The sequence below is a fragment of the Semicossyphus pulcher genome, unplaced genomic scaffold (assembly GCF_022749685.1).
Source record: "Semicossyphus pulcher isolate SPU_LCO1_2020_fin unplaced genomic scaffold, fSemPul1.0.p SCAF_10, whole genome shotgun sequence".
NCBI lineage: Eukaryota > Metazoa > Chordata > Actinopteri > Labriformes > Labridae > Semicossyphus > Semicossyphus pulcher.
The window spans coordinates 29,181,278-29,194,004 of NW_027211604.1; the positions used below are offsets into that span (position 1 = coordinate 29,181,278).

The 12,727-nt window shown below is 42.6% G+C and overlaps 1 protein-coding gene across 1 annotated transcript in view; it reads left to right on the forward strand.

The window, feature by feature from the left end:
• The window catches only part of igsf9bb (immunoglobulin superfamily, member 9Bb), a 151,728-nt gene that overhangs the window by 101,068 nt on the left and 37,933 nt on the right, over positions 1-12,727 (forward strand). Inside the window, exons 8-13 of the mRNA XM_069675371.1 lie at positions 3,431-3,573; positions 3,787-3,927; positions 5,352-5,468; positions 6,011-6,161; positions 8,497-8,620; positions 12,434-12,609. Of these exons, the coding sequence (XP_069531472.1) occupies positions 3,431-3,573; positions 3,787-3,927; positions 5,352-5,468; positions 6,011-6,161; positions 8,497-8,620; positions 12,434-12,609 (852 nt within the window). The remainder of the gene's footprint in view (positions 1-3,430; positions 3,574-3,786; positions 3,928-5,351; positions 5,469-6,010; positions 6,162-8,496; positions 8,621-12,433; positions 12,610-12,727) is intronic.

A 12,727-nucleotide genomic window follows, 5' to 3' on the forward strand; every position in this document is an offset into this window, starting at 1 on the left:
ATCAGTTAACATGCTTACCTTGTTCAAGAATACCTGTGTCATACCCCAGATCTTTAGATATAATCACATTTCTTTGTATCTCTCACTTTATAAAGTTGCCTGATAATCTGGTGAAGCCATGTGTCAGATGTGTCTTTGTGAAACATGAATCTGGATCTAGACAAACGACGGATGATATCATTATGATCATCTGTCAGATCTCTCCTGAATATGTGACAGAGACATAAACTTGTATCGTGTTGGATCTTTCCGGATACAGGTCCCTTCTTTCCCCGTGTCGTGTACTGGTCACCGTCCACTCGCAGTAGCCAAGGCAACAGACATTTTGCATTCCCTCGCTCTCCTGTCTCCTTTGATGGCCGTGCATTAGATTGCGGTGTGAGTGTGAGTGTGTGTGAGTGTGTGTGACGAGCAGAGGCAACACCAGTTGTGAGAGGGAGGGAGAGAGAGGGGGGATTACATCATCGCTGTAAGACTTTTCTCTGTCGGACTGCAGAGGGCTCTCTCCTTCTTTCTGTCCTCTTGTCTCCTTCTTCCTTTTGTCTCCTCTTCATCCCTCTCTCTCCATCCTCGGCACTCTTTTCTTTTCTTTTCTTTCATGCCCTTTTTCTGCCACAAATCCCTCTCCTTTCTCCTCCACCCTGAACTGCCTGCCAGTGAACAAGTTCCCCAAAGCATCATGCAGTGGGAACCAGCGTGTCGTGAGCGATAGCGCCGTCTGAGGGCTATTTTTAGACTCTTGGCTGATATTCGTGTCTGTGGTGCCGGTGGCGGCGCTCCTCTGGGCTCTCCGTGGCAGAGCGGAGCCGGCCGGCGGTTAGGACTTTCAGAGGACATCAGCTGTTTAACAAAGTTGTTCTGGAAACAGTGCGGTCAATCGATCTCTCGCTGTGTTTTAATCCCTCTATCTCACCATGTCACACACTCACTTGTTCACTCTCTCATCTCCTCTCTTCCCCTGCTTCATCGTGAGCACAGCCTCCTCCTCCTCCTCCTCCTCCAGCAGCTCCTCTCTACCTTACGTCATCCACTCACATCTCTCTCTCTCTCTCTCTCACCTGTCCTCTTTCCCACGCTCATCCACGCTCATCCCTCCTCTATCGCTCGCTGATAGCACTCACTCCCCCTCTCTTCACCCCTCCTCCCCCTCCTCCTCACACTCACACCACTTCCTTATCACCTCACTGCCTATACTCTGAAGCTCTCCTCCTTGACCTCATTTAGGCACCACGCTGCTCTCGCCCCCTCGTCAGAATAAGGGAATTAGATGGAAAAGTTTCAGTTTCTCCTCCTTTCCCTCCTCTCATCCTCCTTTTCTTCTGCAGATTGGCTCTCTTTCTTCTTGTGTGTCTGTCTTTGCCTGAAGTGCCGAGCTGGACCATGTCAAATCACAATTATTTCAGACTTAAAATACAGAGGGAAGAGGGGAAAGACAGCCGCTAATGTGGAGCCAATAGAGTGATAAAACCTTCATAAAGTGCCTGAGTAGACTGATGGAGGTGAGGCGGGGCAGGTGAGGCGGGGCAGGTGTGATCTAAGTTTGAAATGTTTTTTTAAATTGTTACAGGAACAAACGTATTAATGTCTCACTACGATCACACAGACAAAAAGCTTTGGTCACAGTTTTGATGGGATTAACTGTAAAACTTCTTTGATGACTTGGTGTTAAATCATAAATGGCACAGCTGTCTTTTTATAATTTGAATACGTCTGTTCACATTTTACTCTTTTTCTTTGCAGTCTTTAAACATGGCCACAGCTCACACCGGGCTCTGTTTAGTGTTTACTTCATGTCTTCCATCTCTTTATTTCTCTTTCAGAGCTCTTTGTGTTTTCTTTTTTTTACCACATTGAACAGGCTGATGATCAATCTACCAGGGTTGATATAATTAGACACATGCTGAAGGCAGGTTGGATCAGAACCACGTCTGTAGCAACATCCTCTTATTTATTGCAGCAGTGTGTTATACAGAAATAACAGACCTTGGAATGCCGAATTAACCAATCAGAATCGAGTATTTAACAATGCTGTGCATTTGAAGTTTTTTTGCAGCTTGGCTGTGGGATTGGTAATGTTAGCTTGTCAAGACTGGAATGTCTCAACAATAATTATTTTAAACAGATTCTGAATTCATGGGAAACTTTTCTCTTTAAATTTTGAGGGATTCATTCCAGATTTTATGATGACGATTAAACCATTAGAATTTAAACTGCTGAGATGCTTTTATGTATTTCTTTTTGGTAACCTCTTCATCCCTAGGCCTCTAACTCTGGCCAATGCTCGAAAAAAGGGAGTGAATAGAGTATATCTCTGCAACTACAAGGTCTATATGAAGAATCGTGGTATCATTGTAAAGATAACTCATTAGAGATAATGGAGAGGTGTAGAATCATAATCGTACACGGGAGCTCTCGGGATAAAGAGGTTAATCGGTCTCTCCTGGATTTTTGCGATTTTTTCCGTGATCCAAAAAAGCCTGATTTCACAGCAGCTTTTTGAAAAGATGGAATGTAAAAGTTGTGATGTTTTGAGGCTGATTGGTCAATCCACTTAATACAAGGCATCAGAAAGTTGCTAAGTGCATAGCTAACCGTTCTCAGCACAGAAACATGGATAAATAATCACAAGAAGACATAAAATGTTGGATTTATTATTATGGAATCGCTGTATATTCTCCATTAAGACAATGTAATTTGAGGCCGGAAAGTGAGACGATCACACAGACCAGCTGTCTGCTTCATAGCAAAATAAAAGTACATCTCTAACATGCAACATCCAGACATTAAAGACAAAGTCCTCTGATGTTTATACAGCATTGCAGACTTCAGGGCATCAATATTTTGAATATCAAAGAAGGGAGTTTGGTGACTTACATGACTTCATGTGTGTGGGGAAAAAGGATGATTGGTCAAATTTGCTAAAAAATTGCATCAGTTGGTTAACTTCCCATGAATTCACAGGAACACACTCCCTGGGGGGACTGGTGAATGGATTTTTTAGCACCATTATGGTCAGCAATGTTGGACTGAAATATCTATACAACTAGTTGATAGTTTGAAATGTGGTTCAGACACTCTAGTCCCCTTCTGGATTAAATTGCTGTGACTTTGGTGATCAAATAACATTTCCTCTCAAACCATCATCAGGTCAAACTTTAGGTTGCCCAAAACCAAAATACATCAAAACTAATGACTAGACTTAATACTAGTTATTCACTCAGCGTTACCTAAAGTACAGACCCACAGAGCTTCTTGGATGTACAGACTTCTGATGAGTGCCACCTCCTGTGCCACAGCCACCTCTCTTCCCAGAAACAGAGCCCTTTCCCCGTCTCTCCTACACAGCTACAATCGCCTGGCAGCAGGTCTCCCAAGCTACAAATGTAATTTCATCACTCTCTTTTCTCTCCCTCTCTCTGAATTTCATCAGATCCTGCCCGTGTGGTAAACATGCCATCCGTCATCTATGTGGCCATCGGTCTGCCCGGCTTCATCCGCTGTCCTGTAGATGCAAACCCCCCACTCACTCTGGTGAAGTGGAAGAAAGATGGCCTCCCTCTCCGGATAGACAAGGTGAGCTGCTGCTGTGCAGCAGCTTTGGCTGCACTCACTCGACAGGGAATAAATGCTTCAAGCTTTGTGTGATTCAATTTTTCACTTTTCTTTTCAGTTTGTTTTTGTTTTTGTCTCTTATTTGGTTAAAGAGATTCAGTTTCCCTTTAGGAACCATTTTTAATCATTGGTCTCTACCTTCCCTCCACCAATCTGAAACTCTTCCACCTACAGTACCCTGGTTGGAGCCAAATGGAGGACGGGAGCATCCGTGTGGCAGAGGTGACGGAGGACTCTCTCGGCACCTATACCTGCATGCCTTACAATGCCCTGGGTTCCATGGGATGGTCCCCTCCCGCTCCCCTGGTGCTAACGGTACGCTCATAGTTTAATGTTCCTGTTAGACTCGCATGTATGGGAGTAGGCGCTCCCCGACCCTCACCCCAAACCTAAGACAGAATACTGAGTTGCAATTTAGACAGAAATAACAAACTAAAGAATCCATCTTCTCCTCTAAGGGCCCGATCAGACAGAACGCGTTTTAGCTGCAGCTGGGGACTTTTTTGTCTTTGTTGTCGCTTTTTGCACGCTGCTTTTGCGCTGCAGAGGGCCTCACGTTTTTCCGCTCTGTGCGCCTCGCGTTTTTGAGGAAACGCTTTGAGCGCCTCGAGTTCAACAAAAAAGGCAGCGCGGTGCACCTCGCGTTTTGCAGGCCTGGTACTATGTGAAACCAACAAAACCAAAAGACCTTCACTAAACCTTACTCTCTAAAATACAGCAAACACACAGGAACATTAGTATTAATGAAGATAGCAGTTCATCCCTACAGTTTTAATGAGTTCACAAAGTGAACACTATTTACCAGTTCACTAACGAGACCCCACCATTGTACGGTATGAGAGTAGTTTATATGGAATATGCCAGAGGGTCGAGCTTGGGTGGGATGAGAGGGGGTCAAATGGGGTTGAGCTAGCTGGAGCTGTCAGCAACCTGGGGGTCGAGACCCGGGGGTGGGGGCACGTCTCGACACGGTTTCTAATAAGAGATAGGAGAGGAGAGGAATGGGGGTCTGGGGGAGGGTTTTAAAACCATAGACTGAGAGAAGGAGTTCGACAGGCTCATTTGTCCATGCACAGGTAATTGCATTTGGGAGGCACAGGTGTGAGAGCTTAAAGGGCCAGTTTGCTGATTTTCAACCTCAGTCCTATCATGCTATTATGGGGAGCTAATGCCGTTATGGTAAAAAAAAAATGCAATGTCACTTCCTCAATCTCGGACACCCGCCTCTGATGTCATGTCTCGTTCAAAATTGTCAGGTTTGAAATGTAGGCTGCAGACCCGAAGATTTTTTAGATGACCCACCGTTATATTCTCGTATTTCGGATACCGCTCTGATGTTATAATATCTTCATTTACTATTAATCACCAATTGAGTGGCACAGAGGCTAATGAAATCATACAGATTTATCAACAAATATTACCAAAGCTTTGGCGTCAATAGACAGAGCTGAAGTGCAGGACAACAAACCGCCAACCAGCAGACGACACTCCGTTTAGCCTCACCTGCAGATCCAACTTGCAGGGCGAGACACCTGCAGGATGACATTTAAAGATCCTCACAGCAGCAGAGCACAAAATTGCAGACAAACACAAACAAAGCCACCAAAACACAGGAAACAGCTAAACATAGAATGAATATATGGCCTTGACAGTTCCCTGAATAGAAAACACACCTCATGCATCCAACAGACAGTTTACCTGAGCAGCTCACCAGTCTTTACCTGCATGTCTGTTTGCAGGACCCTCCCAAATTCTCAGTGGTTCCTGGAGGGGAGTACAGGCAGGAGGCTGGGAGAGAGCTGGTCATCCCCTGTGAGGCGGAGGGAGACCCCTTCCCCAACATCACATGGAGGAAGGTAAGACACCTGCAGAACTGTCTGTGCCTGTTTATTAATCATTGCCACGTGTTTTATGTCACCTTCAGTGATTTCCATTGAGAAATCTTCCTGTGTGAGACCTGTGTCTGTCGTGGGTGATCACATTTTAATGACTCAAACTGCTGTTTGTCGTTTTAGGGATTTTAATCACATTTTAATGACATCTATAAAATATTCAATCATGGGAACATATTAGATTCTCTGTAATGTTTTCTTGATTATGAGGCATGTTTAATCTCCCTCGCTGACTTCTGTGCGATTGTTTTTTCTTTTCCACTTATGACATTCATAATTCATCATCCTGTATAATTTGATCCTTGAGTCAGATATTGAAAGCAGTTATTTTATTAAGGTAGTAGAGAGTGTAAATACATTAACAGCTGGTAGACTCTCCTCTCTCTGAACTTTATGGTCTGCTGTTCTTTTCAAAGTTGGGAATTTTTAACTGAATGTTTCAAACTTTTGTCCACCTCCTCCTTCTCCTTGGCTGACCCCGTCTCTGCTTGGCCGGGTGCCTGCAGGTAGGGAAGCCCAGTAAAAGCAAGCACAATGTTCTGCCCCGAGGCAGCTTACAGTTCAAGTCCCTCACAAAGGAGGACCACGGGGAGTGGGAGTGTGTCGCCACCAACGTTGCCACGAGCATCACTGCCAGCACGCACGTCCAAGTCATAGGTACCACACACAATGGACACGAACACAGAAACACACATTAAGTTTAAAAAAGAGCTGCTCCCTAAAAGATCCTGAGTTGTTCCACAGTTAGTCAAAACTGGTTACTTTTTTGCTGCTGCAGATCATTGCTGGCGCATCAGCATCCCAGGCTTTACTAACATGTCAAAATGGCTGCCATTGTTCATTTCTATTGGGATTTTTCAGAATCAAGTTATCCAAAGAGGCTTCATTCTCTCCACAACAAACAGGCTTGACATGATTAACACCAGTAAAAACACTGAATAAAGCAGTTTCACTTTAAAAGTCAGTGTTTCTCCAATGCCCATATTAAGGGGTGTCAGGGTGTCTGGAGGGGCTGGGAGCTGATCTGCTGTTAGCTTGTTTGTAGGTCCTGAGTCTAATTTTAGGTAAGGATTCCTCCAGGGTTCATTGTTGAGATCTTCTCCCCAAAGCCAGCAGACCTGGTGATTAAAACGGGTAAAAACTATGAATAAAGCGGGTTCATGGTTGTGAGCCAAGCAGCTGCTAACAGCTAGCTCACTAGCTGACTAAAATCCTTCATCAAGTTAAACTGTACAATTGAAAAGGAGGATGACCTGACTTGAAACACTAAGAAAGTAGTCCGCTGGAAATGTTTTACTGTCCGGCCGACAGCCGGCACTTAATTTGATAAACTTGAGTCTAACAGGTAAAACATGAGGCTTATGTGGGCTCATATAGCAGTTTGGTGTGGTGCTGAACTTAAAAGCTTAAACTTTTTTTAAGAAGTGTAGAAACTGACTGATCACTGAGCCCCGCCCACGGTCACGTTTCTTTTGCCTGATCACAGAGGGAAACATTTCCATTTTCACAAGTTATTCTTGTGATGGAATGGTAAATGGACTATACTTATGTAACGCTTTTCTTGTCTTGTGACCACTCAAAGCTGCTTTTACACGACATGTCACATTCATCTTTCACACGCTGCTACCTAAAGTGCCCAAGTGTCAATCAGTCTTGACATTCACACACCACTGGATATACCTGGAGCAATTTGGGGTTCACTGTCTTGCCCACTTCGACATGTAGCCTGAGGGAGCTGGGGAGCTGGGGAGCTGGGGATCGAACCTCTGACCTTCCGATTGAAAGACGACCGACTCTACCACTGAGCCACAGCCGCCCCCACTGAGCCATGAGTCTTTGACTTCACAAAGCGGTATACTAAACCAGATTCCCACTTCCAGCTGATGACCTAGGATTTTACCTCCTGAAATGAAAAGAGTTGCCAGCAGCTGTTATCAGCTGTAGCTAGCAAGCTAACTAGTAGTGCTGCTCAGTGACGGACAGTTTGGTTAACCTGGCTAGTCAAGTAGTGTCTACACGAGGAAACCTGTTAGGAACAGAACAGAAGCTGTGTAGACAGTAGAGCAAGAATTTATGCTTTTCGATGATGTTTAGAATAAAAGACACTTCATGCTGGATAATGTTGTTACAGAGTTCATTGTAATACAAGAGATCAAATGTTAACATGGCGGCATGCACTACCACTAATAAATGTGACAAGTTTGTTCCCAAAAAATCCTCCGAAGTTGTCTTGAAGTTTTGCAGTTTTGACTAAAGTTGGTTTCAACTAAAAGCAGCAGAACGACTAAATTATTGCAGCATCTCAAACAGAAACATAGCCAAGTGGAAGAAATGTTAGCAACATAAAACACATTAAAACCCTTAATTAAATGTCGTACATATTGCCCAGACCTAGTAGACAGTATTAGAGATAAGCAGTTTTACTCTCGCATCCTACAACAGCAGTCAAATGCTCACTTCAATGCAAGCTCTCCAGTGGTCACATGACTTTGTTTCAGAATCAGTATAAAAAGTCAAATTTATAATATACTTGAATGCCTCTGATAAATGCAGTCATTGCCCTTGTCGCTCCTGTTGTTAATCTGTGTCCCTGCTGGCTGCTGCTCTTCCTCTCTGGGTGTTAGCCAGTCAAATCACAGCAACACAATGACTGGATTGAGCTGGCTCCTGGTTGGTTTCCTGCTGTGGTGGCTCCAGTGCAGGGCCGAAACAATGGGACTGAAAATTAGCAAAATGTATATAAAGAATATGCAGGAAAAACATTTTCAGCACTTTTACTTGAATTATTTCTGTTCGACAGATAAAGCCAACAGAACCTCTGACCATTTTCAACATTGCATTAGTCATGCATCCTGAAGTGTTTCTAATTTTCTTCTTTACAGTCAGTGTTTCATTGGCTGTAAAAAACACACATTTCTGTCTCCAGCTCACAGGAAGTGAATGTATCACAGCAAGGCCACTCAGTGACTAACGCACACCTTTCTTCCTGCAGGCACAAGCCCCCACGCCCCCACCAGTGTCCATGTGGTGGCGTCCGCCACCTGGGCCAACGTGTCCTGGGAGGTGGGCTATGACGGAGGCTTCCAGCAGACATTCTCAGTCTGGTATGGCCATGTGTGAGTCATCCCAGCATGCTTTGCTTCCTGCTTTTTCTTCTTCCAATATTTCCTCTGCTATGTCTGAAAAATGTCTTTTCCAGGGTTGTGTTCAGAACAGTTGTGAAAACGTAGAGATGGAAATACACGGAGGTCGAGTGTGAGTGAGTTTTCATCTCTGATCTCTGAATTTCTGGAGGAAAAAGTGCAACTAAACTGAACATGACCCAAAGTTCTCTGTCCTGCTGCTGCTGCTGCTTTGCTGCTGCTTAACTTGGGAAACAGCCGGGGCTTAAATGTTTTATATATTCAATTATTCAAAGTTTTTACAGGGACTTGCGTGGTGTACTTTCAATCATATTGCAGGGATTTTTCAGTTTAATAAACATGTAAAATATGTGGTTTTACATCCTGTGTTGGAATCTAAGAGTCTAACATCAAAGTTAAATACAGTTTTCATCTTGTTGAATGAGTATGAGGCATTGTTTGCTCCCACATCTACAAGCAAGCCATCTGCATTATGACTGATGGGTGGATGAGCAAAATGAGCAGTAAAAAATAAATAGAAGTCTGGATTTCAGCAAACCTCTGATGACATAAAAGAACAGGGTTATGAGAACGTAAATAATATCATTTTAATTATTACAAATGTTTATAAGACGCTGTCATGCTTTCAACTTCGTCCTTAATTATAGTTTGCTGCTTTATTAAGTCTTGCTACCTTGTATGCATTTCATGTGCTGCTTGATTCTACACTAACAATGTATAAAACAATTAATAACAAAAAAATATGTTTGGTGAAATGAATAGAGGGGGAAAATATGTTGAAATATAAGGAAATAAATACAAAAGTAAATACATTAATTTTAAAATGTATAGATAGATTTCAAATTATTATTAAAAAAGCAAATGAAAAATGAAAAAATATATTTTTTTAGTGAATAAAAATTAGATAGGAGTAAAAGTAAAATAAAAAAATAGGAAAAAATATATATATAAATATATAATATATATATATTTAAAGACCAGTTACTGTCATGTTTTCGGACATATAAAATGCTCTGCCTGAAATAATAAATTGTGTAAATAACAATGCTGCTGATGTGAGTTGTTGCTGATCTATCGTGATGACTTTGATAGTTCTATATTGGAATACACTGAACCAACCCAGCCCGTGTTTATTGTTACCCATCATGCTTTATTAAAACAGTGAGGGACCTGCAGAACTGCACAAATATGAACATCAGACAGCAGCTTTAATAAATGATACTCTCACTGACAGCAAACATCAGTGACTGATGCATGCAGAGCGGCTTTGGGCTGCATCAATCTTAATGACATTTCTCAGGTGGTTCATCCCTCTGAAGTCCTGGTTAAACTTCAGTAATTTGTTCTTGAAAGGGATGAAGAGTCGCTTTCCAAATCCCTTCTTAACTTTTCTGCCAAAACAGATAAACACTGACAGTCTTAGATGTTTAAAATACATCCAAGACTGTCAGCAAGAGCGTAGTATAAATACGACAGGGGAATTCACATATTTTTACATATTTTGGGATCCAAATGACGAGTGGTTACAGAAAGTTCTGGATTGCTGCAGTACATTGCTTCAGCTGGCAACTGTGAGACAGGCTGCAAAATTATCTTTCAGGACAAATGCGTCAAATCAAAAGTACGTCCACTAGAAGTACTTGATTTTGCCTCTGATCCTAAGTGTCTGACAACATTACAGAAAGGATCCCGACAGAGAAAGACCTTCTTGTCAAAGAGTAAGATCCTTTTTCGAACCTACTGTATAAAAGATGCTAAATCAGTCTCTTCAAAGCCACCAGAATCTAAAGTTTGTTTATTGTGTGACTTTGGAGTTTTAAGGTGTTAGTTTGTATCCAGCTAAATGTTTGTGTAACACACAATAACCCCAAAAAACTAACCGATCGAGGTAGCAGACCAACAACTCTGGTGTTCTGTGAGGTAAAATTACTGATTTTGTCAATGGAGCCTGGTTTCTCTGAAGGAAGCGAAGTAGCTTAAAGACATTACCTAACACAAGCGTCACCTTTGACACAGACTGAAGGAAGTTTGTTTAACCAAAAACAGCCGTTAGTTCGTTCTCTTCAAAGCCACCAGACTCCATTAACAAAATAGTAATTTTACCTCACAGAACACGGGACTTGCTGGTCTACTGCTGCCTCGTTACACGTCGTAACACACGTTAGTCCGAACCAAACTAACCCTTTAAAACACCACACAATAACACAAACAAACAAACTAACAGATCGAGGCAGCGGTAGACCAACAACTCCTGTGGCCTACAAGGTAAAAAGACTGAATGTGGCAATGGAGTCTGGTGGCTCTGAAGGAAGCGAAGTAGCTTAAAGCTGTTTGTGGTTAAATAAAGGATATTACCTAAAAGTAGGGGTCCTTTCTGTAATGTTATCAGCCACTTCACAACAATCTGAGCCTGTCAGTGACAAAAACAAGAACTTGTAGCGGATGTGATTCAGTTGCGTAGGCAGAAATGTATTATAGGATAGGCCTCAGAAAAAATAGGTAGGCACAATTTTCATAGGCAGCCCAACAGCAGTCCAGACCACCACAGTTAAAACACCACGCAAGTAACTGTACGACGGCGTATTAGGGCCATTGTTAAAAAAAACAGTGTCTATATCCAGCTGTTTATTTACATGGCATCTGTGACAAACTGTCACCCTGACTCTGTCACAATTAAACAGCTTTATACCACACTCATGATGGCCAGCATGCCGTGTGTTCTTACAAATATTACTGTTATTGTATTATAACCGTGTCCTTCTCCGCCCACTTGTCGCTGCCAAGCAACCCCCCCTTCAGGATTCATTCCACAATAACAACCCGCTCTCTGTACAGTTGTTTACGTTGACCGTCAGAGACGTTTGATGTTCAGAGACGGAGTTTGATTGGCAGCAGGTCGATGAGTTTGATTGGCTCAGGCTGGCTATCATATTGACTATAGGCTGCCATTATAACCTTTTAATCGCAAATGAGGAAAGATATTAGACTTTGAAAAAATCAGATGAGATGCTGATGTTGTTGTTTATTTATTATGTATTTTTTTAAATTAATTTTTACCAAGTCAGACAGTTTCTAAATGGATAGGCCTGGGCCATTTGTGGGCCTACCCGTGCCTACGCACCTGACGTGATTTGACCAGGGAAATTATAATCATTGAAATCCAGTCATTATTTTTTGTATCTACCAGAAAAAAAATCCCCTTTAAGTGTGCTGGTTTATCATGTAGGGAATAAAACATGATACATGTAAACAGTGGATGAGAATGTATAAGACACTGATTCACTGATACTTTCGTTCAATGTTGCTGAAATGATAATCTCAGAGATGTGTTGGGTGACCGATGTTACACGTCCACGGCAACAGAAACGCTATCTAAACATAAAGGTTCCTCTTTACTGTCACATCAGATGTTACAAGAGGAGCGTTGCAGCTGCTGCATGTGTACAGTTCTCTGCTTTAGTCATCGCTGAATGTGTGGCATGGGCAAACAGCAAACTGCAAAGCTGAGCGCAGCATGGGCTTATTACCATCAGTGACAATCGTGTTGTGAACAAAGTGAACAATGTTACATTTATTTACTGTGGATCAATCATCAGAGTAGAACAATATATAGATATAGTGATGCTGAGAAGTTTAATTGAAGCTTGTATGTCAGTTCAGGTGCTAATCTTTTTATATGAAGACATTAAGTCGACTATCTAATGCTGAGACAGAAAAGTAGAGACTCTTCCATTGTTCCAAATGTTCCAGTCTGTCGGCTCACGTCTGCTCCTGACTCCCATACAGGCTGAAGAGGGAGCGTTTAGGTCCACATGACTGGCTCTCCGCGCCCGTGCCTGGAGGCCATGACTGGATGGTGGTGCCCGGCTTGGAGCCAGAGACAACATACCAGTTCAGCGTCCTGGCCACAAACAAGCTTGGCACAGGCCCCTTCAGCGAGGTTGTCACTGTGAACACACTAGGTGCGTACACTCACTGCTGCTGGAGCAGGACAGACAGTCCAATAATAAAATGTCTTTGGCAGACGGACAGTTAGAATGGCTACTCGGGAGACAACATCTTTTGGATTAATTTTTATTT